Source organism: Pinus tabuliformis, chromosome 5_2 (assembly GCF_031772625.1).
Source record: "Pinus tabuliformis cultivar Carrire ecotype Pingquan chromosome 5_2, CPIR1, whole genome shotgun sequence".
NCBI lineage: Eukaryota > Viridiplantae > Streptophyta > Pinopsida > Pinales > Pinaceae > Pinus > Pinus tabuliformis.
This window is the reverse complement of record NC_142306.1, coordinates 525743323-525770305: the sequence shown is the minus strand read 5'-3', so window position 1 is coordinate 525770305 and position 26983 is coordinate 525743323. Positions and strand designations below refer to the sequence as shown.

Sequence of the window (26983 nt, the reverse complement as noted above, 5' to 3'; positions counted from 1 at the left end):
GTAATAAAGAGTTTTATAAGATTTACCTCGGAATGGTGTAGATACAATGTAATCATTTTTTTCTGGATTAAATTTCATATTCTTTCTGGTTATTAATGGGTTTGTGCATCTCATCTAACAAAATTGATTATTGCAACAAATTTTTAGGTAATCCATGTATTTGTGGCAATTGGATTAGATAATTTTGCAGGATATATTCTAGACAATCAAAAGGTGAAACACTAAATAAATTTTAGATTCCATAGATTAGTTATGTTTTGTGATACAAGTTTCTCTGAAATTATATTTTTATGAGAATTAAGCTGATTTTGAAAATGAAAAGCTTGAATCTCAACACCATCTATTGTTTACATCTTGTTAGGCATAGTTTTATTAGTATGGTTGATCATTATAGCTCTCTTCCATTAAAATCATCCTAAACAATTTACCAAAGGTTCATCAAATGAAATGGTACAAGGTATTATTTCTTTGGATTATATCATGGACCTAAGAATTATATCAACATCAATGTGTCCCTTATTTCAAAAATTCTTTGATGTTCTGACCAAGTTCTCTGAGGCTAGTAGTATTTCACATGTTCATGGCACTCCAAATGTATGATGACACAATGCAAATCAAAGAAAATTTGAAAGAGAAATATGTAATTGGTTATTGTGCTAGAAGCATAGTTTATAAATGTGTTCTAAATAATTGGAATCCAATTTCTATTAAAAGATTATAGACGCCATATCCAAAATGTTTGAACCAATTTGAAATTAAGTTTAAGACTATTGGAAGCATCAAGAATCAGAATCTTCTGAGTTTGTATGGTTATTTTCTTTCTCCACATGGAAAGTTGTTCTTCTACAATTACATGGTGAATGGAAATATATGGAACATCTTACATGGTGAGTGAAATGGATGGAAAAACCTCTCTAGAAATTTACATGCATAATAGTCATCTGGGCATTAGCAGAAGATCCTAACCAACCTTTCATAGATAGTCAATGTTTACTAATGACCTACTTGGAGAATCCAAGCAATGCATCTTGTATCTAGGATCTTCAAAGAAGATTAAGATAGAATGGAACACATGTTTAACGGTTTCTTTGGTAGTTGAAAAACATATAACATATATCCATGATGATTGTAACCCATGTATTATTTATAGAGATGTAAAAACCTCCACCATTGTCATAGATAACAATTTGAAGCACATTTTTCAGACTTTGGCAATGCCAAGTGTATCCCTTCAACAAAAACCCACACCTCTACCTATGTTATGGCTACTATTAGTTATATTGACCCTAAATATGCAAGGATGTATAGGCTTCACAAGGAATGTTATGTGTACAACTATGACATTTTTCTTTTAGAGTTACTCATAGGGAGGAAAGTTGTGGATAAGGACTCAAATTTTCTTCAGCTCATAAGATGATAATGACTCTAAATTTTCCTTAGATGGGATTTTATTTTTGTCAATTATGAAGATTTTTTAACTTGGGATGTTGCATGGATGAAGAAAATAAAGAAATAACCTTGGTCTCTTTGACATGGGCATTTGAATGCAAATTCTATCAAAAGCATACAATGATATAGTAATGGAAATTGTAGATGAAGAAGTAGCAACAACCTACACAAATCTTTGGGTTGTAAGAAAGATCTTCTAGCTTTCAAGTACTTTGCACAATAAGGCAACCTTTTTACCATCCCACCATGCATGAGGTTACCACATATTTTTAGTCATTAGTACCAACTTTGAAACAATCTCCAAGTATCTGTGTAAACCAACCATCCCCCAACAATAATTACAAGAGGTATTTGGATGATTATGTCGAAGGAAATCATAAAGATGTTATAAGAAGCATGAGTAGCACTTTCGATGGACATTTATTTATGAGATCTGGCAAGGTTATTTTACAAAACACTATTTGACTATTCTAAATACTTGAAAAAGCCTTAGATGGAGCTAACAATCAAAAGTGTATCCAGTTGCCCATTCTACCATATTGTTATCAGTGGAAAATAAATCTAGCCTCTTACATCTAAAGCTCACATTTTCCAATTTTGTTAATGGAACAGAGTGTGCTATAAAATTCAAATATTGGTAGCTAAAATGAACGAGAGTGTCAAGTGTTATGGGCGAATGTTTTTTACATGGTTTTATAGAGAGGCCGGTTATAATCTTTGTAACATTTTTGTTTCTTGGGTGCTTTTCTAATTAAAGTTTAGCAACCTATAAATGGAATCCAATAGTATATTGTGTAATACCCAAACATGAACCTGAATATTGTTGCTTTAAGGTGGAAAGCATTGTTGAAATAAGATAAAAATCATGTTACAAGACAATAGTAAGTAGCTTTTTTCATCTCTCTTCACTCAAATACAAAGTCCTGATATGGTTTACTTTAGGGGAATTTTGAGGTCCAAAATGGGCCTCCTAAGGAAATTATAAAATAATAGTGGAAATAATAAAAGAAGATTAGATTACATCAAAATTTAGAGAGAGAAAAGAAAAAAAAATCAACTTGTATTTTCAACTTATCACCCTATGGGTTTACTCAAATTTTGAGTAGCTACACTTGTTGGATGAAAAATTTGAATCCTCATCCAGAGAATACACATGCATACTTTCGATGGACGCTACTACATGAAAACTGAGAAATACATGGAAAATGTGAAATACATGAAAAATGAGAAATGCATGAAAAAATGTGATTGCAATCACATTTTTTCATGTATTTCTCATTTTTCATGTAGGAAGCTCCATCAAAAGTATGCAACATAGGTAATCCTTAGGTGATGAATTAATTTTTTCATCCAATGACTACTCCGCTCGAAATTTGAGTAAAACCTTAGGGAGATAAATTGAAAACATGAGTTGAAAAAATAGTTTTATTCTTTTATTAGTTTTTACACTTTTTGCCTTTTTACTCCAAAAATGGTGAATCATCCCCCATGGTTGACATCATCATCTTGAATCCTATTGTTTCTTATAAAGTTTATTTTGGTTGTATATTTTTCTTAGGAGGCCCATTTTAGAGCTCAAAATTCTCGTAATGGAATGAAGTCCTCTTTCCTTCATAGCATGACAACAATATATACACTTAAAATTGTTAATGGTGGATATCTATGTAGATGAAGAATATTGTATGTTTATTTATTAAATAGAAATCCTTCAATGGAGTTTTTCTTGCAAGAAATGAGTATTGTTTTCGTCTTTCTTGTTTGATGATTTTTCCCTTGCCAAGGTTTCGGGTCGAAATAATCTCCATAGCGAAAACCATGTTCTCAAGTCGGGTCTCAATGGTCATTAGAAAATTATGCTCTCTAGGTGGGTCTATTCATATTCTTCTTTGTTAGATTAAATCATCAATAAGATAGAATGGAAAATCCTCTTTATTTTTGTTTTTTTCAAATTTTGAGGTGAATTGTCTACCAGGTCAAATTTAAATATGGAAATAATGTGTGCCATGTGTGTGCTTAGGTGCTCTTATTCAATTATTTGTGTGTGAGGGATGGCATGTATTAGATTGACGCTTAGAGCAGATGGCAGGATGGCAGATGTTACTTTTTCATTCAAATAGGCATTGTCCTATTTGAAATGAATAGGTTATCTACGTGATATGATGCAAATGCTCTTTTAGATTGTTTTCGAACACATGGTCGTTGATTTCATGAGGAAAATTGCACTTATTTATGAAAATCACTTAATTATATGATGGATCAATACTTGGGTTTTGCAGACATTACAAACAATAATACCAAGCAAGGGATTTTGTAAAAAAATCATGGTACATGGTACAATAATGTTGTCAAACTTATTCTAAAATGATCAGAGATACTTGTGGTCTTAGTGTTAGGTGAAAAAATCATTACTCATTCAAGGTTGTTGTGCTCATTGTAGCACTTAGTATGTACTTTTGTGCAAATAATTGAAGCAAACATGTATGTTGGGTCATGGACTAATTGCACTATTTTCTCCTTGTGCTAAGAACCTTCCATGGGGTTAAAGTTAGGTGCAAATGAGATACCGTAAATGCTCACATAATTCTTTAAAAGGTGTTATCTCGATGGAGGAGCTCCTGAATTGTAAGTAAGAGGTTGGTGGTTAGATTCCACTATGCCTTAATTCGAATTAAGTTATAATATTGTAGTTTATTTTTAATTAAATACTTTTTATGTTGAATTATTTCAATGCTCAAATATTTTTCTAGATTCATTGTTTTATATTCTCGAAAGAGACAAAACAGATGTTGTATTAGTCTTAAATATATTTTCAATTGTCTCTAGGGAGATAATATCTAGGATTAAACCCCACGGGGGTAGGCGAGTTGGTAATCACATCGCGGGAAGTCGTTAGAAAGGCGAATCCACACTGAAGGTCACGAGTTCAAATACCCCAGAGTAAAACGGAGTTGTGGAGAGGGGCGGGCGCATGTTCCCAGTGGTTATATAGGTAGCGGTCAGAATCGACCCCGTCTAACTCGAGTCGCGAGGCTGCCCCTATTGTCGATTCCACTGTTAAAAAAAAACAAAATATATATATATATATATATCTAGGATTAAAGACATATTGTCTCTATAAAGACAACACCTTTACTCCCAACTATTGTCTCTAAAGAGAAAAAAAATGAAATTATCTTCAAAGAGACAATAACACTTGTTTTGTTTTTAGAGGCAACTTTTTAAGACAATAATTTGAGACATTCGCTTCAAGACAATATTTAAGACAATACAAAATGTTTTTTTTTGTCTAAACTTAAGACAATTTAGCCGAATATTGTCTTAACACACCCCCCCCCCCTGTGTAGTAGTGGTATCATCCTATCAACCATCTTATGAAAAATCATATCATCATGTCAACCATATTCCCACTTCTGCATCAATGAAACAAATTGGAATAAATTATTTCTTCCAAAGAGAATAACTACATGGAACAAAATGCAAGAACTTGTTTCATCCAAAGAGAATATCTACAAGAATAGTAGTAGGTCTCAATTGCAACATTATTTTATTTTGTTTACATGCAACCCTTCAACTATTGAGACTTCATTTCTGTTTCTTGCACAAATATTTATTCATGATCACATTCTAAAATTATAGGTTATCTTTCTCTTTCCCCTCTTTCATCTTTTTTTTTGTAGGGTTTATCAAAAGTTTGATGAGCATGTAAGTGAGCCCCTCTTTTTTTTGGTTGCAAATCTTCATGCTATAACAACAGGATGTTACAAGGGTTTTACGATTTTTTTTTTTTTATGTGTACACTTCCCCATTTTCTCCTAGATTATGTGTCTATAATAATGGAACTAAAGTATTGAAGACATGGAGTTAACACATAGTTAAGAAGTCTAGACTGCATTGCAGCATAAATAGGAGAACACACAAATATAACCAAAGAGATAAATATTTTGGAAGGTTAACCAACCATATATTTATTTCTTCTTCATAAGTATTTGTAAAGATGATATATGGTTGGAGTGGTAGTACTTCCAACTAAACATTCCTCACATTAACTTCATATATATACCCTTTATTAAACAAATTTACTCAGTGTACAATATGCTATGTAGAACATTACATTAGACTACCAGGCCTTTGAACACCATCCCTCTTCTTATTTCCTGGGTTCATCTCTCGATGCAGCTTCCAACACCTTTCCACAATGTGACCATCAATGTTGTACTTGTTGCAATAATTGTTATGATCATTGCACTTAAGTGTAGTGGTTTTTATATTCTTATCATTCCCTCAATTTGACATCTTCTTCTCCTCCTTGGAAGCTTCATGTTGTTCTTCCTATCTTGAAACACTTGACTATGCTTTATACTAGCATATGTTTTCTAGATATTGTACCTGTATAGAAGCCTTATCCAATGTTCTTGGCTTAAATATTGCCAACCACCTTCGTAGATGGTTATGTAGGCCTCCTACATTCGGGCTCTTGTATTATTAAAAATATATATCAGTCTTGGATAGAATCATAAGGTTTTGAATTTAATTGGATATTTTTGGCCCCAATAAATTTCATGTAATTCCTCAAAAGGAACCTAGAAGGTTTCACACCCTAATTCTTCAAATTGGGACCCACCGATAAAAATGACCCCTTAAACTAATTCTTCCAATTTTCCACTCTAGTAGCATTAAGATGGAAGAAAAATAATGTAAATATCTAAATAATGGGATAGGATAATTATCCTCCAATAAACCTTTTTTAAATCCTTATAATCGCCATAGACCCTAATGGTTACTTGTTTCATGGTGATTAGAAAGAGATTATATACCAACCCACTAAAGGGATAATATCTACATGAAGTCATCATTATGAAGTTTTTCAACCTCCATCTTCATTGTAATTAATATCTTATGATTAAAAAGCTAGATCTTTCACTAAATACAGTTGGATCTGTCATGCACTTTTATCTCATAGATGGCAATTAAGGGATTAAAATTAGGTATCCTGCGATAAATCTAAGAAAAACCATATTGAAATACCTTGAATAACACAATGTAGGCTATAAAGTTTATGAGAGGAGAAAGTATGAACCTATTGAAGTGTTTTCCATGACACCTAATTTAATTGAAATTTTCATGTGTATGATCCTTGAAATGTTTTCCAAGTTCTCTTTCGACATAGTTTCATGTGTTACAAATAGCAATTAGTGCCACTTAAAATTATGTGGGGGAATAATTTTGTCAACATCAATGTCTATTGTTTCTCAAGGCATATCAACTAGATCCATGACGTCCATGATGGAATCATATGAAGACAACTCACCATGTAAGGCATCATGTGAGGTGAGTCTAGTAACTTAGTATGTGGGAAGAGGATATTAACAATGTTCCACATTCTGCTATAGGGATTTAATCACCTGGTGGAAATTGATTTCTTTTTAATCTTATAATCCTTCCCAAGGAGAGGAATTATACCTTCCAAATCTAACATGTTCGTGGCCTTTCAGGTTTCTAGGATGAGGTTTCTCAGAGTTCAACAGTCTATAATAATATAAACTATGTTTACGCATTGTTCTCTGATAATCTCAGGTTACTGTGGCACATGTTAATTGGTAAGTTAAATATCCTCTTTTTGTATTTGGAATATTTTCATACTACTTGGTTTTGTAGAGGGGTAGCTTTGCAAGAGGAATTGAAACTAGGTCTACAAATGGCCAACTCAAAAGATATAGAAATTTAACTTCTCCACGAAAGAGTAAACCAACTGCATGAGGAAATTTACTCTTTGAAATTCAACCACAACAAATCCACCCCAATGATAAAAGAAAATAATGGATATCTTAGTAGAACCAAATAACAATATCCAAAGGAATGAGTACAGGTTGGTTTTCCTATGTCAATTAGTAGAAAATATCTAGTTTCCAATGGATATAGGTCCATGCGAAGCAACATACTCTAGTAGTGAATAATGAACATTTACTCAATAGGTTGGAGACTTCAATGCCATAAAATCATCTTACTAGGAAGAAATCATGGAAGAAATTGGCCCTTCTGTTTAGATCTCATCCATGTATCTTTGTAAATATTGTTTAATTCTAAGAAAAATTTGGCATTATATATGCGTATAGACATACTAGAATATATGAGAAAAATTTACAAATTTTTAAGATAAGGGTCCTCTAAATTTGATGGTCGCAATGATTCTATCTAGCTAATAACTCATTTTTTTCTAATTCTCTTTATATAACAACTACACTTATGAATATTTGAACTAATAAAAATAGTATTCTTGTTCTTATTAAGAAAAATACGAGACTTAAGTAATAATTCGTATTCATCCCCTTGATAAGGGGTGAAAAACATGTCTAATTTTTAATTTTTAATAAATCAACTAAACCATAATTATAATTATTAATAATCATCTCTCCTCATACCATACTTATAGATCTAAATTATTTTTAACAACCTTAAACTTCTATGCAATCAAGAATGACTCTCAACTATATTTAACTATGATAGAATTATGTAAATTAAAATATATAGATTTTATAAATAATAATACTTATAAATGTAGATTATTTTTAACCATCTATACCATGAAGAATCACTCTAAATTATATCTTATCTAGATTAGAGTATCTAAATTCTGTTAATAATAATTTCCGCTCATTGTCTTCCAGTATTTTCTAGTTGACTACCTATATTTTTGTAAGTTCCAAATATAAAACGTTACCAAAGCTATAAATGAACATCACTATATCTGTCTTTCAAAGAAAGTGAAAATGTGTCAGTAGATATGCCCAGCCAATTCAACATATGTATGCGAGTGGCCCTCAATAGTTAGCCATGATTTTTTTGGACTACATGACATCTCTATCGTGGTCTCCTCGAAGTGTGAAATATTTATGGCGATGTTCTCTCCTTATCACCATAAATATTCAATGGCATGATTCTCCATACAAAACTCCGAATGGTTTTAACACAATATTGTCTTTTGTTGGCCATTACCTAAACCACCACACTTCTAAAGAGAAACCTTGGGAATGATCCATGTGTTATGACAAAAACTATTTTAACCCATGAGAAACACCATTTAATAGATTTCCACAAAAACATATGTATGGTCTAAACATGTTAAATTAAGTGAATATTTTTTATCTAAATGTTAATTTTTGTTGTTTAAATTTTTTATCCAAATCTTAATTTTTGCTCTTTAAAATAGATTTTTGGTAATTTAACATATTGAAAAATGTTTGAAACACTAAAGTTATAAAAAATTAACGATTTCAAAAAATCTTTAATAAATTAATCAATTTAAACCCAAAAAAAATGTTAAAACTCCTCTAAAACATAAAACATACCGTACTTCATACCTCTTATTTAGTGCAGTTGCAATAATTCAACGATGAATATTCTTCATAAACAAAGTTAATCATGAAAAGTTCAATGTCAATTAAAAATGGAAATTTAGTGAAGTTGCAATAATCTAATAATGAATATTCTTCATATTCAAGGTTAATCACGAAACAATCAATCTCATTTAAAAATAGATAAATAATTTTTTTAAAAAGCTCAAGAAATAATAGAAGACATGTTACAAGTAGGTCCATAGAAGGCAACCAATGCTACTGGTCCTCAAGATTGGATTGCCCCGATTTATTTCAAAAATTTGACATGGTTCTTTTATTTCCATATGATACACGATTCATAGCGAAGTTTTCACCTTAAACAATAAGCACGCGTATTTTTCTTTTAAATGTTTTGGATATGAACTTAAATAATGCATATCCGAATGGCTCATTTTACGTGTTTTACATATTGATGTTGATAGTCACAATATAAGATGCCCAATTTTATATTCAAAGAGATCGTTGGAATTTTATATTTAAAAATATTAATATATTGTCATTTTTTCCCATCTTCTTATCTAAGTTTAATAGTTTCTCAAATTAAATATTTTAACTAGGGCACAGATAGAATCACTTTACTAATGACAATGACAATTATGAGTGGACAACATGATGTTATTCCTAGAAAATAATTTATCCGTCCAATTAGTCAAACTCATATATTCCTGTCATCTTTAAAAATTTACTTTACTTAATAAGTAGGGTTAACACATGCAAGTATGCCATTTTTTGTCGATTCCCTATGGACTAAGAATTGAACACATTCCTCTTTCTATTCCTTTTGCAGCTGAGCATTGAACACATTCTTCTTTCTGTTCCTTTAGCGGCTAAGCGTTTAACACGTTCATCCCTCATTTCCTTTCGTCTTACCAGAGTCACAGAGTTCCACTTTACCATTCCATCAGATTTGAATGGAAAGAACAGTCCCCTCCTCCTTGCAAGAGAGACACCTGGCTATATTAGAGACTTGAAGGTTCCGATTTTACTTGAAGTGGTCGCTGGCAATCTTCATTAATCAGGCAGCCAGCAGGCTGTAGAGTTCAAAATAGAATATTTAAGGAGGAAAACCTATGCTTCGTCCTCTGATTCTTAGGCACCATGGTGTCCTCATTATCATGGTAACATTGATGCCAATGAAAGTATTCAGATACAGACAGCAACCAAATCAGCGATGTTTGCGGAAACCGGACTTTGTATAGATGATGATACCGCGCGCTGGTGTAATATTTGGTGACCTCTCCACCAAAAGGCCAGATGTTTACCGTCTGCTCGGAACAGCTTCTTTAGGGCTGGCGGTGCAGATTGACCAGATTGCTCAGGAGGATTCATCACTCGCGGTTACGCAATGTTTGAAGAAATTGGTAGCCAACAATGGCAATCCAGTTCAAACCCTAGCCCGTAGCTCGCCCAGTTCCAGAAACCCTTTTTTCTCACCGACGCGGAGCGTCGAACGAAGAAAACGGCAGCAGGAGGATGTCATGATCATGAGGCTAGCGAGGAATTGTGAATGCTCGTCTACACAATCTGAGGCGGATTAACATGAAAGCTCTTTCTTTGACTCTGTTATTGCTTCTAATATGGCAAGGTGAGGCTTTCTATATCTCAGGCATTTCAATAAAAGTATTAGAAAGATAAGTAGAGGGGCAATAGTTTTACTTGTGTTTGACATTTTTGTAGATAAACCATACGAAAAGAAGAATTAAAAACGAAAATAAAAGAGTAATTGTTGTACTTCTGTTTATAATTTTGAAGACAAAATGCACATGATCTGACAAACTGCTAGAAGCCATTGAATAGATTCGTCATTTACAAAATTAGCTAATAGACGTTGAAAAGAAATGACGTACTAAATTTTTGGCCCCCTCTTAAACCCTTTTCCAACACTTACGGTATTTATAAAAACCTCCAAGCTTCCCGGGTTTAAGCCTCCAATGTCCGCAAATTTGGTCTACGTGTTCAAGTCACTCTAAATATTGTCCAGAAGCAGATCGACTTATGCTACGGTTTCTGCTACAAATGATAGGTTTTTTTGTATGATTCACACGAAGGTACTCTCTTACTGACCCCCAAGCTGCAACGTTTGTCTGAATTCCTTTTTCCATCTACTTTAACGACTGTATTTTAACCCTGTAGTTCTTAGATTTCCGCCACTTTGAGATCGCTGTCCTGCACGGGATAATTGACCAACGGATGAATGGCATCATTCTAAAATGTTCAATGACAAACTAATATATAGTTTACTTTTCTTCTCGCTACCTATTTCTGTTAAATGTATCTTGACTTCGCATCAAAGCTCCCTGAGACTAGGTGTAAATTCAAAACAGGCTGGACTCAAAGTTTTTTTTATTAAACTTAAAACAAAAGGTTTAAGCACTTTTTCCTCTATATAGTTTAAGCAGGTTTTCATCTATATAGGAGCACAAACGTTTGTGTAACGTAAGTTCATGTTGTAATTTTCTTCAGTTTTCAGTGTTATCGTGTTTGTACAAATGGAACTTCGAAACAGAAATAATGAAAAATAAAATGATGGGAAGAATGGAACTTCGAAACAGAAATAATGAAAAATAAAATGATTGGAAGATGGCTTGTACTTTTTAGGCTACACGATATTTATATTGGACACGAATCACACTCATTCACATTCACCAAGATAGCAATCAAGTATTTATATATCATTCACCAAGATAGTAATCAAGTATCTATATATAGAGAACCAGAGAGAGGGGGTTACAATATAGTTAAGCATAATTTCGGAATAGAGAACCAGAGAGGGGGTTACAATATAGTTAAGCATAATTTCAGAACAAATAATTATTTGTTTTGTTAGAGGTGAATATTTTTAATATTCAGAATTAATCATAATTGATAATACAAAACTTGAAAATCCAAATAGATAATGTTTCCCTACTCAGAAACAACTAACAAAAGCCCAAAATGAGAATCCTTTAGAATCCATAGTGCTTGAGTTGACAAGGAAAGGAAACTAGACATATACTATAAGAATAAGTTGTTAGCAGCCCAAATAGGAAAGAATGAGAACTAAGGACTCAAACCATGAAATATAAGAACCCTCAGCATTAAGAAGACAATGACATGTTGAGGCTGAAGGGTTGGTCTTCAACCTTGCATGATAGTGGAATGGGAGAGTTATGTGGTGATCCCATCTTTAGCCTAACATGTCTCCCTACTATATCAAACATGAGATCCTTGAGCTTGTCTAGTCTATGCATGGGATTAACTTGAGTTTGTCTCCTATCCAAAAGAATCTCTCTAAGCAGTAGCTTGACATGCTAGTGCAAGTCCACTGTAAGAATATAATGATTCTCACAACCTCTAGAGTTACCAATGTCATGACCCTAAGAGGCAGTGCTTGACATAACCTCCAAGTCGAATGTGACTCGTCTTTCCCATCAAATTTCCACCACTACAAATCAAAGTTCCTCCTAGATGTCCAGAGGAGTGTTTTCATGAAATATGTGGGTTAAGGAATTAATGCACAACCTCACTTTGGAGTGTCATAAAGCAATGTGAACTCCACCTCCCTTTTAGCCTTGAGCTGACTAGAAAGCCATCACTGTTGGATGCAACAAGAATTCACTAAGTGAGGGTTGGAGGGAGGTGAGAAGCTATAAGAGTTTTTAATGAAGGAATTTAATCATAATGTCATGCCAAGTGGGTTTCACCAACAATGGCCTCAATGCAAGTCCCACTCCATCTCAAAAATTCGCCACAAGATGAGGGGGATCCTGAGGAGATGGAGAGGATCCCCACACTCAAACAACCAAATGGTAATCAAAACTAATGGTGAACAAACATAGCATCATGGGGAGATCTTAAATGAGCAACAATAATGAAAATAGGTTACATAGGAGAAGGAACATGACGGAGCATGCAACCCTCGCTCGAGAGTTGAAACAACAGACATGCCAAGAAGCCTTTGTAGCCCTCCTTGGGAGGGAAGGCCCCATTTCTATGTCATGATGTGGTGGCATGTTCAGAGGATAGAAAATAGGAGGGCATTTCATTTCAATACCAATAATCATTACTATCACATTAACACCCTCATTGGGGCTCTAGTATTTTAGGTGGTGATTTCCTAGAATTCTTTCTTTAAGTTGGTGGGTAAAGAAGGCTAGGATGAGTGGCTTAGCAAAAGATGATTAGTAAATCCTTCATTTTCTATCCTATCGTCCATCTTATTAGAATATCCTCTAACATGAAAGGGAATGGAAGATGAAATAAGGTGGGGTAGGGTGATTGTTCAACGTGAGGCGAAGATCCTTCCATTATCGAACTTTTTTCAATTTGTAATAAAGGAAACCCCTTGAGAAGCTTGGCGATCAAAGAGAATATAATCTCCCCCAAGCTATTGCCAGTGTATTCTAGCCTCTAACTAAGCCCCAGTTATGTATCGGATATGATTGGTAACATATAACCAATATTTTTTTCTCTTTTCTTCTACAAAAATTTGCATAATACAATGCATGTATAAATGATTGTTAATATTCACTACTTATACATAGACATATCCTACATGAATATCGTAATTGATATTCAAGAAACAATTCACTTAAACATGTAAACCACTATATTAGAAATAGTCATAGAAGTTAAATACTTATCCTCCAATTTGTTTCCAAGTGGTTGCAGATCCTCAACATTCTACCTAGCCATAGAGCATGTTGTTCATTTTCCCTCAACAATGAGTCAGCACCGAGATGGGACCTTGATTCTGTGGGAATTGTTTAAATTTTGATACATGCTTAATATCTTTAATCAACCATGGTACTAAATCGAGAAACCTCTAACTAGAAAGCTCACGTGCCTTATCAACCCCTATCTCGACTAACTAGGGATGATCGAGAGTCATGCAAATTCCAGGAGTTCAAGTCCTTCATACAACTAAGGTACCAAACCCGACAATCTCCAACCAACATGCTTGCATTCCCCATCAACCTACACCCAAGTGGTGCACACCCTTCTCTTCACATGAAGTCCCTCATGGTATCCCACCACATTCAAGGGCATATTAGTTAGCTGAAAATGAATATTCCAAAATCATGCGGCTTCCAAGAGTTCCAATAAACTCATAAGTATTCTAGTTACCCTTCCAACATTTCATTGCATACTACCTCTAGGCTTTCATGGTTGTCTACAAAAATGGATAAACCTGAGTAATTTTCACCCTTCATAATGCGAGAATCCTATTTTTATGGATACTATATATTGACCCTGAATATGCAAAGATGCATAGGCTTCACAAGAAATGTGATGTGTACAACTATGACATTTTTCTTTTGGAGTTACTCATAGGGAGGAAAGTTGTGGATAAGGATTCAAATTTTCTTCAGTTGGTAAGCTGATAATGACTAAATTTTCTTTAGTTGGGATTTTCTTTTTGTCAATTGTGAAGCTTTTTTATCTTGGGATGTTTCATGGATGAAGAAAATAAAGAAATAACCTTGGTTTCTTTGACATGGGCATTTGAATGCAAATTTTATCAAAATCATACAATGATATAGTAATGGAAATTGTAGATGAAGAAATAGCAACAACCTGCACAGATCTCGGGTTTGTAAGAAAGATCTTCTAGCTTTCACGTGCTTTGCACAATGAGAAAACCTTTTTACTATCCCACCATGCATGAGGTTACCATATTTTTTTAGTCATTAGTACCAACTTCTAAACAATCTCCAAGTATCTGTGTAAACCAACCATCCCCCAACAATAATTACAAGAGATATTTGGATGATTATGTGGAAGGAAATCATAAAGATGTTATAAGAAGCACGAGTATCACTTTTTATGGACATTTATTTATGAGATATGGCAAGGTTATTTCACAAAACACTATTTGACTATTCTGAATACTTGAAAAAGCCTTAGATGGAGCTCACAATCAAAAGTGTATCCAATTGTCCATTCTACCATATTGTTATCAGTGGAAAATAAATCTAGCCTCTTACATCCAAAGCTCACATTTTCCAATTTTGTTTATGGAACAGAGTGTGCTATAAAATTCAAATCTTGGTAGCTAGAACAAACGAGAGTGTCAAGTGTTATGGGCGAATGGTTTGTGCATGGTTTTATAGAGAAGCCAATTATAATCTTTGTAACATTTGTGTTGCTCGAGTGCTTTTCTAATTAAAGTTTAGTAACCTATAAATGGAATCCAATAGTATATTGTGTGGTACCCAAACATGAACCTGAATATTATTGCTTTAAGGTGGGAAACATTGCTGGAAGAAGATAAAAATCATGTTACAAGACAATCCTAAGTAGCTTTTTGCATCTCTCTTCGCTCAGATACAAAATCCTGATATGGTTTACTTTAGGGGAATTTTGATGTCTAAAATGGGCTTCCTAAGTAAATTATAAAATAATAGTGGAAATAATAAAAGAAGATTAGATTACATCAAATTTTAGAGAGCAAAAAGAAAAAACTATTTCTTCAACTCGTATTTTCAACTTATCTCCCTATGGGTTTACTCAAATTTCGAGCAAAAACACTTGTTGGATGAAAAATTTGAATCCTCATCCAAGGAATACCCATATTGCATACTTTAGATGGATGCTACTACACGAAAACCAAGAAATACATGGAAAATGTGATTGCAATCACGTTTTTTCATGTATTTCTCATTTTTCATGCAGAAGGGTCCATCGAAAGTATGCAACATGGGTAATCCTTGGGTGATGAATTAATTTTTTCATCCAATGAGTACTCCTGCTCGAAATTTGAGTAAAACCTTAGGGAGATAAGTTGAAAATATGAGTTGAAAAATTAGTTTTATTATTTTATTAGTTTTTACACTTTTTACTTTTTTACTCCAAAAATGGTGAATCATCCCCCACAGTTGACATCATCGTCTTGAACCCTATTCTTTCTTATAAAGTTTATTTTGGTTGTATATTTTTCTTAGGAGGTCCATTTTAGAGCTCAAAATTCTCATAATGGAATGAAGTCATCTTTCCTTCATAGCATGACAACAATATATACACTTAAAACTATTAATAGTGCATATCTGTGTACATGAAGAATATTGTATGTTTATTTATTAAATAGAAATCCTTCAATGTAGTTTTTCTTGCAAGAAGTGAGTATTATTTTTGTCTTTCTTGTTTGATGATTTTTCCCCTGCCAAGATTTCAGGTCGAAATAATCTCCATAGCCAAAACCATGTTCTCAAGTCAGGTCTCAATGGTCATAAGAAAATTATGCTCTTTAGGTGGGTTTGCACATATATTTAGGAGAGAATCTATTGATATTCTTATTTGTTAGATTAAATTACCAACAAGATAGAATGGAAAATCCTCTCGATTTTTGTTTTTTTGAAATTTTGAGGTGAATTATCTACTAGGTGAAATTTAAATATGGAAATAATGTGTGTCATGTGTGTGCTTAGGTGCTCTTCTTCAACAATTTGTCTGAGGGATGGGGTGCATTAGATTGACACTGAGAGTAGATGGTAGGATGGCAGATGTTATTTTTTCATCCAAATAGGCATTGTCCTATGAAAATGAATAGGTTATCTACCTGATATGATGCAAATGCTCTTGTAGATTTGTTTTCAAACACATAGTTGTTGATTTTCTGACGAAAATGGCACTTATTTTTGAAAATCACTTAATTATATGATGAATCAATACTTGGGTTTTGCAGACATTACAAATAATAATACCAAGCAAGGGATTTTGTAAAAAAATCATGGTACATGGTACAATAATGTTGTCAAACTTATTCTGGAATGATTAGAGATACTTGTGGTCTTAGTGTTAGGTGAAAAACTCATTACTCATTCAAGGTTGTTGTGTTCATTGTAGCACTTAGTGTGTACTTTTGTGCAAATAATTGAAGCGAACATGTACTCTGGGTCACGAACTAATTGCACTATTTTCTCCTTGTGCTAAGAACCTTCCATGGGGTTAAGGTTAGGTGCAAATGAGGTACCATAAGTGCTCACATAATTCTTTAAAAGGTGTTATCTCAATGGAGGAGCTCCTGACTTGTAAGTAAGAGGTTGTTGGTTCGATTCCACTATGCCTTAATTCGAATTGAGTTATGATATTGTAGTTTATTTTTAATTAAATACTTTTTATGTTGATTTATTTCAATGCTGAAATATTTTTCCAGATTCATTGTTTTATATTCTCTAAAGAGACAAAAGTGATGTTGTATTATCCTTAAATATATTTTTAATTGTCTCTAGGGGGGAAACAGCTAGGATTAAAGACATATTGTCTCTATAAAGACAATGTCTTTAATCCCAACTATTGTCTCTAAAGAGAAAAAAATGAAATTATCTTCCAAGAGACAATAACACTTGTCTTATATATTTTCTTTATAGAGACAATTTTTTAAGACAATAATTTGAGACATTCGTTTCAAGACAATATTTAAGACAATAAAAAATGTTTTTTTTGTCTAAACTTAAGACAATTTACCCAAATATTGTCTCAAATATTGTCTTAAAACCTCTCTGTGTGTAGTAGTGGTATCATCCTATCAACCATCTTATGACAAATCATATCATCATGTCAACCATATTCCCACTTCTGCATCAATGAAACAAATCGGAATAAATTGTTTCATCCAAATAGAATATCTACTAGAATAGTAGTAGATCTCACTTGCAGCATTATTTTATTTTGTTTACATCCAACCCTTCAACTATTGAAACTTCATTTCTTTTTCTTGCGTAAATCTTTATGCACGATCACATTCTCAAATTCTAGGTTATCTTTCTATTTCCAACTCTTTCATCTTTGTTTTGTAGGGTTTATCAAAAGTTTGACGAGCATGTAAGGGAGCCCCTCTTTTTTTTGGTTGCAAATCTTCATTCTTCAACAACAAGATTTTACAAGGGCTTTACGAGTTTTTTTTAATGTTTACACTTCCTCATTTTCTCCTAGATTATGTGTCTATAATAGTAGAACTAAAATATTGAAGACATGGATTTAACACATAGTTAACAAGTCTAGAATGCATTGCAGCGTAAACACGAGAACACACAAATATAATCAAAGAGATAAATATTTTGGAAGGTTAACCAACCATATATTTATTTATTCTTCATAATTATTTATAAAGATGATATATGGTTGGAGTGATTTTACTTCCAACTAAACATTCATTACATTTACTTCATATATATACCCTTTATTAAACAAATTTACTCAATGTATAATATGTTATGTAGAACATTACATTAGTCTACGAGGCCCCTGAACACCATCCCTCTTCTTCTTATTTCTTGGGTTCATCTCTTGATGCAGCTTCCAACTCCTTTCCACAATGTTACCATCAATGTTGTAGTTGTTGCAATAATTGTTATGATCATTGTGCTCAAGTGTAGTGGTTGTTATATTCTTATCATTCAATCAATTCGACTTCTTCTTCCCCTCCTTGGAAGTTTCCTATTGTTCTTCCTATCTTGAAACACTTGACTATGCTTTATTCTAGCATATGTTTTCTAGATATTGTGCCTGTATAGAAGCCTCATCCAATGTTCTTGGCTTAAATATTGCCAACCACCTTCATAGATGGTTATGTAGGCCTCCTACATCCGGGCTCTTGTATTATTGAAAATCTATATCAGTCTTGGATAGAATCATAAGGTTTGGAATTTAATTGGATATTTTTGGCCCCAATAAATGTCATTTAATTCCTCAAAAGGACCCTAGAAGGTTTCACACCCTAATTCTACAAATTGGGACCCACTGATAAAAATGACCCAATAACCTAATTCTTCCAATTTTCCACTCTAGTAGCATTAAGATGGATGAAAAATAATGTAAATATGTAAATAATGGGATAGGATAATTATCCTTCAATAAAGCTTTTTTAAATCCTTATAATCATCATAGACCCTAATGGTTCCTTGTTTCATGGCGATTAGAAAGATATTATATACCAACCCAATCAAGGGATAATATCTAGATGAAGTCATCATGATGAAGCTTTTCAACCTCCATTTTCATTGCAATTAATATCTTACGATTAAAAAGCTAGATCTTTCACTAAATACAGTTGGATCTGTCATGCACTTTGATCTCATAGATTGCAATTAAGGGATTAAAATTAGGCATCCCTTGATAAATCTAAGAAAAACCATAGTGAAATACCTTGAATAACACAATGTAGCTTATAAAATTTCTTAGAGAAGAAAGTATGAACCTATTAAATTGTTTTCCATGACACCTAATTTAATTGAAATTTTCATGAGTATGATCCTTGAAATGTTTTCCAAGTGCTCTTTCGACATGGTTTCATGTGTTACAAATAGTAATTGGTGCCACTTAAAATTGTGGGGAGGAATAATTTTGTCAACATCAGTGTGTATTGTTTCTCAAGACATATCAACTGGATCCATGACATCCATGATGGAATCATATGACGACAACTCACCATGTAAGACATCATGTGAGGCGAGTCAAGTAATTTAGTATGTGGGAAGAGGATATTAACAATGTTCCACATTTTGCTATAGGGATTTAATCACCTGGTGAAAATTGACTTCTTTTTAATCTTACAATCCTTCCCAAGGACAGGACCTATACTTTCCAAATCCAACATGTTCGTGGCCTTTCAGGTTTCTAGGATGAAGTTTCTCGGAGTTCAACAGTCTGCCATTATATAAACTATGTTTACACATTGTTCTCTGATCATCTCAGGTTACTGTGGCACATGTTAATTGGTAAATTAAATATCCCCTTTTTGTATTTGGAATATTTTCATACTACTTGGTTTTGTAGAGGGGTAGCTTTACAAGAGGAATTGAAACTGGGGCCCCAAATGGCCAACTCAAAAGATATAGAAATTTAACTTCTCTAGGAAAGAGTAAACCAACTGCATGAGGAAATTTACTCTTTGAAATTCAACCACAACAAATCCACCCCAATGATAACAAAAATGATGGATATCTTAGTAGAACCAAATAAAATTATCCAAAGAAATTAGTAAGGGTTGGTTTTCCTACGTCAATTAGTAGAAATTATCTAGTTTCCAATGGATATAGGTCCATGCGAACCAACATATTCTAGCAGTGAATAATGCACAATTACTCAATAGGTTGGAGACTTCAATGCCATAAAATCATCTTACTAGGAAGCAATCATGGAAGAAGGTGGCCCTTCTATTTAGATCGCATACATGTATCTTTGTAAATATTGTTTAATTCTAAGAAAAAATTGGCATTATATATGCATATAGACATACTAGAATATATGGGAAAAACTTCCAATTTTTTAGGATAAGGGTCCTCTAAATTTGATGGTCTCAATGATTCTATCTAGCTAATAACTCATTTTTTTACTAATTCTCTTTATATAACAACTACACTTATGAATATTTGAACTAATAAAAATGGTATTCCTGTTCTTATTAAGAAAAATATGAGACTTAAGTAATAATTGATATTCATCGCCCTTGATAAGGGGTGCAAGAACATGCCTAATTTGTAATTTTTAATAAATCAACTAAACCATAATTATAATTATTAATAATCATCTCTCCTCGTACCATACTTATTAATCTAGATTATTTTTAACAACCTTAAACTTCTATGCAATGAAGAATGACTCTCAATTATATTTAACTACCATAGAATTATGTAAATTAAAATATATAGATTTTATTAATAATGATACTTATAAATGTAAATTACTTTTAACCATCTATATGATGAAGAATCACTCTAAATTATATCTTATATAGATTAGAGTATCTAAATTCTGTTAATAATAATTTCCCCTCGTTATAGATTATTTTCTAGTTTACTACCTATATTTTTGTAAGTTCCAAATATAAAATGTTACCAGAGCTATAAATGAACATCACTATATTAGTGCTTCAAAGATAGTGAAAGTGTGTGAGTAGATATTCCTAATCAAAGCAACGTATGTATGCTAGTGGCCCTCAACAGTTAGCCATGATTTTTTTGGAGTACATGACATGTCTATCGTGGTCTCCTCGAACTCTGAAATATTTATGGCGATGTTCTCTCCTTATCACCATAAATATTCAATGGCACGATTCTCCATACAAAACTCCGAATGGTTTGAACATAATATTGTCTTTTGTTGGCCATTACCGAAACCACCACACTTCTAAAGAGAAGCCTTGGAATGATCCATGTGTTATGACAAAAACTATTTTAACACATGACAAACACCATTTAATTGATTACCACAAAAACATATGTATTATCTAAACATATTAAGCTTTAATGTTTTGGTTGGAATTAAGTGAATATTTTTTATCTAAATCTTAATTTTTGTGGTTTAAAATGAGTTTTTGATAATTTAACATATTGAAAACTTTTTAAGACACTAAAATTATGAAAAATTTACAATTTAAACTTATGATTTCAAAAAATCCCTAATAAATTAATCAATTTAAACCAAAATTCTTTTGAAACTCCTCTAAAACATAAAACATATACATGAATTTCTCCTTCTAACCATACTTCATACCTCTTATTTAGTGCAGTTGCAATAATTCAGCGATGAATATTCTTGATAAACAAAGTTAATGATGAAAAGTACAATTTCAATTAAAAATAATTTCTCCTCCTAACCATACTTCATACCTCTTATTTAGTGCAGTTGCAATAATTCAGCGATGAATATTCTTCATAAACAAAGTTAATCATGAAAAGTACAATTTCAATTAAAAATAGATATTTAGCGAAGTTTGCAATAATCTAATAAATTTCTCCTCTGTACCGTACTTCATACCTCTTATTTAGTGAAGTTTGCAATAATCTAATAATGAATATTCTTCATATTAAAGGTTAATCATGAAAAATTCAATCTCATTTAAAAATAGATAAATTTCTTTTAAAAGGATCAAGAAATAATAGAAAACACGTTACAAGTAAGTCCATAGAAGGCAACCAATTCTACCAGTCCTCAAGATTGGATTGCCCCGATTTATTTCAAAAATGTGACATGGTTCTTTTATTTCCATATGATAGACGATCCATACCGAAGTTTTCACCTTAAACAATAAGCATGCGTATTTTTCTTTTAAATGTTTTGGATATGGACTTAAATAATGCATATCTGAATGGCTCATTTTACGTGTTTTACACATTGATGTTGATAGTCACAATATAAGATGCCCAATTTTAAATTCAAAGAGTTCGTTGGAATCTTATATTTAAAAATATTAATATATTATCATTTTTTCCCATCTTCTTATCTAAGTTTTATTGTTTCTCAAATTAAATATTTTAACTAGGGCACAGATAGAATCACTTTACTAATGACAATGACAATTATGAGTGGACAACATGATGTTATTCCTAGAAAATAAATTATGCGTCCAATTAGTCAAACTCATATATTCCTGTCATCTTTAAAAATTTACTTTACTTATTAAGTAGGGTTAACACATGCAAGTATGCCATTCCTTTGTCGATTCCCTATGGACTAAGAATTGAACACATTCCTCTTTCTATTCCTTTTGCAGCTGAGCATTGAACACATTCTTCTTTCTGTTCCTTTAGCGGCTAAGCGTTTAACACGTTCATCCCTCATTTCCTTTTGTCTTACCAGAGTCACAGAGTTCCACTTTACCATTCCATCAGATTTGAATGGAAAGAACCGTCCCCTCCTTGCAAGGGAGACACCTGGCTATATTAGAGACTTGAAGGTTCCGATTTTACCTGGCTGGTGTAATATTTGGTGACCTCTCCACCAAAAGGCCACATGTTTACGGTCTGCTCGGAACAGCTTCTTTAGGGCCGGCGGTGCAGATTGACCAGCTTGCTCAGGAGGATTCATCACTCGCGGTTACGCAATGTTGGAAGAAATTGGTAGCCAACAATGGCAATCCAGTTCAAACCCTAGCCCGTAGCTCGCCCAGTTCCAGAAACCCTTTTTTCTCACCGACGCGGAGCGTCGAACGAATGAGGCTAGCGAGGAATGCATTGGGAATGCTCGTCTACACAATCTGAGGCGGATTAACATGAAAGCTCTTTCCTTGACTCTGTTATAACTTCTAATATGGCAAGGTGAGGCTTTCTATATCTCAGGCATTTCAATAAAAGTATTAAAAAGATAAGTAGAGGGGCAATAGTTTTACTTGTGTTTGACATTTTTTTAGATAAACCATACGAAAAGAAGAATTAAAAACGAAAAGAAAAGAGTAATTGTTGTACTTCTGTCTATAATTTTGAAGACAAAATGCACATTATCTGACAAACTGCTAGAAGCCATTCAATAGATTCGTCATTTACAAAATAAGCTAATAGAGGTCGAAAAGAAAAGACGTACTAAATTTTTTGCCTCCTCTTAAACCCTTTTCCAACACTTTCGGTATCTATAAAAGCCTGCAAGCTTCCGAGTTTCAAGCCTCCAATGTCCGGGATAAATTTCAGACCATAAGGGTTAGCAAATTTGGTCTACGTGTTCAAGTCACTCTAAATATTGTCAAGAATCAGATCGACTTATGCTACCGTTTCTGCTACAAATGATAGGTTTTTTTATATGATTCACACGGAGGTACTCTCTTACTGACCCTCAAGCTGCAACGTTTGTCTGAATTCCTTTTTCCAAATACTTTAACGACTGTATTTTAACCCTACAGTTCTTAGATTTTCGCCACTTTGATAGCGCTGTCCTGCACGGGATAATTGACCAACTGATGAATGGCATCATTCTAAAATGTTCAATGACAAAATAATATATAGTTTACTTTTCTTCTGGCTAGCTATTCCTGTTAAATGTATCTTGACTTGGCAACAAAGATCCCTGAGACTAGGTGTAAATTCAAAACAGGCTGGACTCAAGGTTCTATTTATTAAACTTAAAACAAAAGGTTTAAGCACTTTTTCCTCTATATAGTTTAAGCAGGTTTTCATCTATATAGGAGCACAAACGTTTGTGTAACGTGAGTTCATGTTGTAGTTTTCTTTTCAGTTTTCAGTGTTATCGTGTTTGTACAAATGGAACTTCGAAACAGAAATAATGAAAAATAAAATGATTGGAAGCTGAGTTGTACTTTTTAGGCTACACGATATTTATATTGGAGACTAATCGCACTCATTCACATTCACCAAGAAAACAATCAAGTATTTATATATCATTCACCAAGATAATAATCAAGTATCTATATACAGAGAGAATCGGAGAGGGAGTGTTACAATATAGTTAAGCATAATTTCAGAATAAATAATTATTTTCTTTGGTAGAGGCCAATATTTTCAATATTCACAATTAATCATAATTGATAATATAAAACTTGAAAGTTCAAATAGATAATGTTTCCTTACCTAGAAACCAGTGACAAAAACCAAAAATGAGCAGCTTTTAGAATCCACGGTGCTTGAGTTGACAAGAAAAGGAAACTAGACGTATACTATAAGAATAAGTTGTTGGCAACCCAAATAGGAAAGAATGAGAAATAAGGACTAAACACATGAAATATAAGAACCCTTACCATTAACAAGACAATGACATGTCAAGGCTGAAGGGTTGTTCTTCAACCTTGCATGATAGTGGAATGGGAGAGTTATGTGGTGATCCCATCTATAGCCTCACATGTATCCCTGCTATATCAAGCATGAGATCCTTGAGCTCGTCTAGTCTATGCATGGGATTGACTTGACTTTGTCTCCTATCCAAAAGAATCTCTGTAAGCAGTAGCTTGACATGGTAGTACAAGTCCACTGTAAGAAGATAATGATTTTGACAACCTCTACAGTTACCACTGTCAAGACCCTAAAAGGCAATGCTTGACATAACCCCCAAGTCGAATGTGACTCATCTTTCCCATCAAATTTGCACCAGTACAAATCAAATTTCCTCCTAGATGTCGAGAGGAGTGTTTTCATGAAATATGTGGGTTAAGGAATTAATGTAGAACCTCACTTTGGAGCATCGTAAAGCACTGTGATGTTCACCTCCCTTTTAGCCTTGAGCTCACTGGAAAGCCATCGATCCTGGAGGCAAGAAGAATTCACTAAGCGAGGGTTGGAGCTAGGTGAGAAGCTATAAGAGTTTGTTATGAAAGCATTTAATCATAATGTCATGCCAAGTGGGTTTCACCAACAATGGCCTCGATGCAAGTCCCACTCCATCTCAAAAATTCGCCAAGGGAGGAGGGGAATCCTGAGGAGATGGAGAGGATCCCCACACTCAAACAACCAAATGGTAATCAAAACTAATGGTGAACAGACATAGCATCAAGAGGAGACGTTAAATGAAAAACAATAATGCAAATAGGTTACATAAGAGAAGGAATGCGACAGAGCATGCAACCCTCACTCGAGAGTTGAAACAAAAGACATGCCAAGAAGCCTTTGCAGCCCTACTTGGGAGGGAATGCCCCATTGCTATTTCATGATATGGTGGCATGTTCAGAGGATGGAAAATAGGAGGGCATGTCATTTCAAGACCTATAATCATTACTATCACATTAACACCCTCATTGGGGTTTTCGATGGTGTTTTCCTAGAATTCTTTCCTTAAGGTGGTGGGGGAAGAAGGCTACGATCAGTGGCTTAACAAAATATGATTATTAAATCCTTCATTTTCTAGCTTATTGGCCAACTTATTAGAAGATCCTCTAATATGAAAGGGAATGGAAGATGAAATATGGGGGAGTGGGGGGAGGGGAGGGGGGAGTTGTTCAATGTGAGGCGAAGATCCTTCCATTATCAAACTTTTTCAATTTGTAATAAAGGAAACCCCTTGAGAAGCTTGGCGATCAAAGAGAATATAATCTCCCCCAACCCAACACTAGTGTATTCTAGTCTCTAAATAAGGCCTAATTATGTATCTAATATGATTGGTAACATATAAACAATATTTTTTATCTTTTCTTATATGAAATTCTGCATAATATAATGCATGTCTAAATGCTCGTTAAGATTCACTACTTATGCATAGACATATTCCACATGAATATCCTAATTGAAATTCAAGAAACAATTCTCTTAAACATGTAAACCATTGTATTAGAAATACTTATAGAATTTAAATACTTATCCTTCAATTTGTTTCCAATTGGTTGCAGGTCCTCAACATTCTACCCAGCCATAGATCATGTTGTTCATTTTCTCTCAACAATGAGTCACCACCGAGATGGGCCCTTGACTCTGTGGGAATTAACTTGTCCAAATTTTGATACATGCTCAATATCATCAATCAAACACGGTACTAAATCGAGCAACCTCTAAATAGAAAGCTCACGTGCCTTATCAACCCCTATCTCGACTAACTAGGGATGATCCAGAGTCATGCAAATTCCAAGAGTTCGAGTCCTTCATACAACTAAGGTACCAAACCCGACAATCTCCAACCAGCACGGTTGCATTCCCCATCAGCCTACACCCAAGTGCTGAACACCGTTCTCTTCACCTGAAGTCCCTCATGCTATGCCACTACATTCGAGGGCATATTAGTTAGCCAAAAATGAATGTTCCAGACTCATATGGCTTCCAAGAGTTCCAATAAACTCACAAATATTCTAGTTACCCTTGCAAGATTTCATTGCATACTACCTCTAGGCTTTCATGGTTGTTTACAAAAATGGATAAACTTGAGTAATTTTCGCCCTTCATAGCGCCAAAATCGTATTTTTATATGCATGCCTTTATTATGCCACCTGGCACTTTCCCAAGCGAATAAATGGACATTGGTTGTATGCATGTGCACATTTTAATGTTTATTAAATCATATGTGCCTTTTTTTACCCATACATGGAGTCTCGAGCCCCCATACTCTTTACATATTTTCAATCTGCGGTCATTATATTTTTGTTAACATGCATGTGTTATCATAATTACTTTTCCAGACCCTCTAGCCTCAAAACACATATACAATTACCAACATGCATAGTTGTGCATTTTAGCCCCAAAATATAATGACACATCTATAGAGGCACAATGGCCCTTCTAAACATATAAACACACATGGACATGGGTATAACAACATTTAAAATATGTCCTATGCTCATCAACCTATTTTGTATGTTTCAATTTGCTAGCTTTGTTCCACATATACATGTTATTTACATTACTAGGGGTCGAGTAGGAGTGTTACATTCCCCTCCCCCTTATTTATGCACTATCATCTGTTCATTTATATATAAATTATCCAAAAATATGATGTATTCTTCCCTCATTACATCC

The 26983-nt window shown here is 33.6% G+C and overlaps 1 protein-coding gene and 1 pseudogene across 1 annotated transcript; both read left to right on the top strand.

Moving 5' to 3' along the window:
- Positions 1–447: 447 nt before the first annotated feature.
- On the top strand, positions 448–22804 carry LOC149160019 (LRR receptor-like serine/threonine-protein kinase SIK1; annotated as a pseudogene).
- On the top strand, positions 9635–22751 carry LOC149160020 (uncharacterized). The gene is made up of 2 exons (XM_089433619.1): positions 9635–10428; positions 22318–22751. Exon 1 carries the CDS (start codon positions 10043–10045, stop codon positions 10379–10381), a length of 339 nt encoding a protein of 112 aa, XP_089289745.1. The 5' UTR covers positions 9635–10042; the 3' UTR covers positions 10382–10428; positions 22318–22751.
- Positions 22805–26983: the final 4179 nt, after the last annotated feature.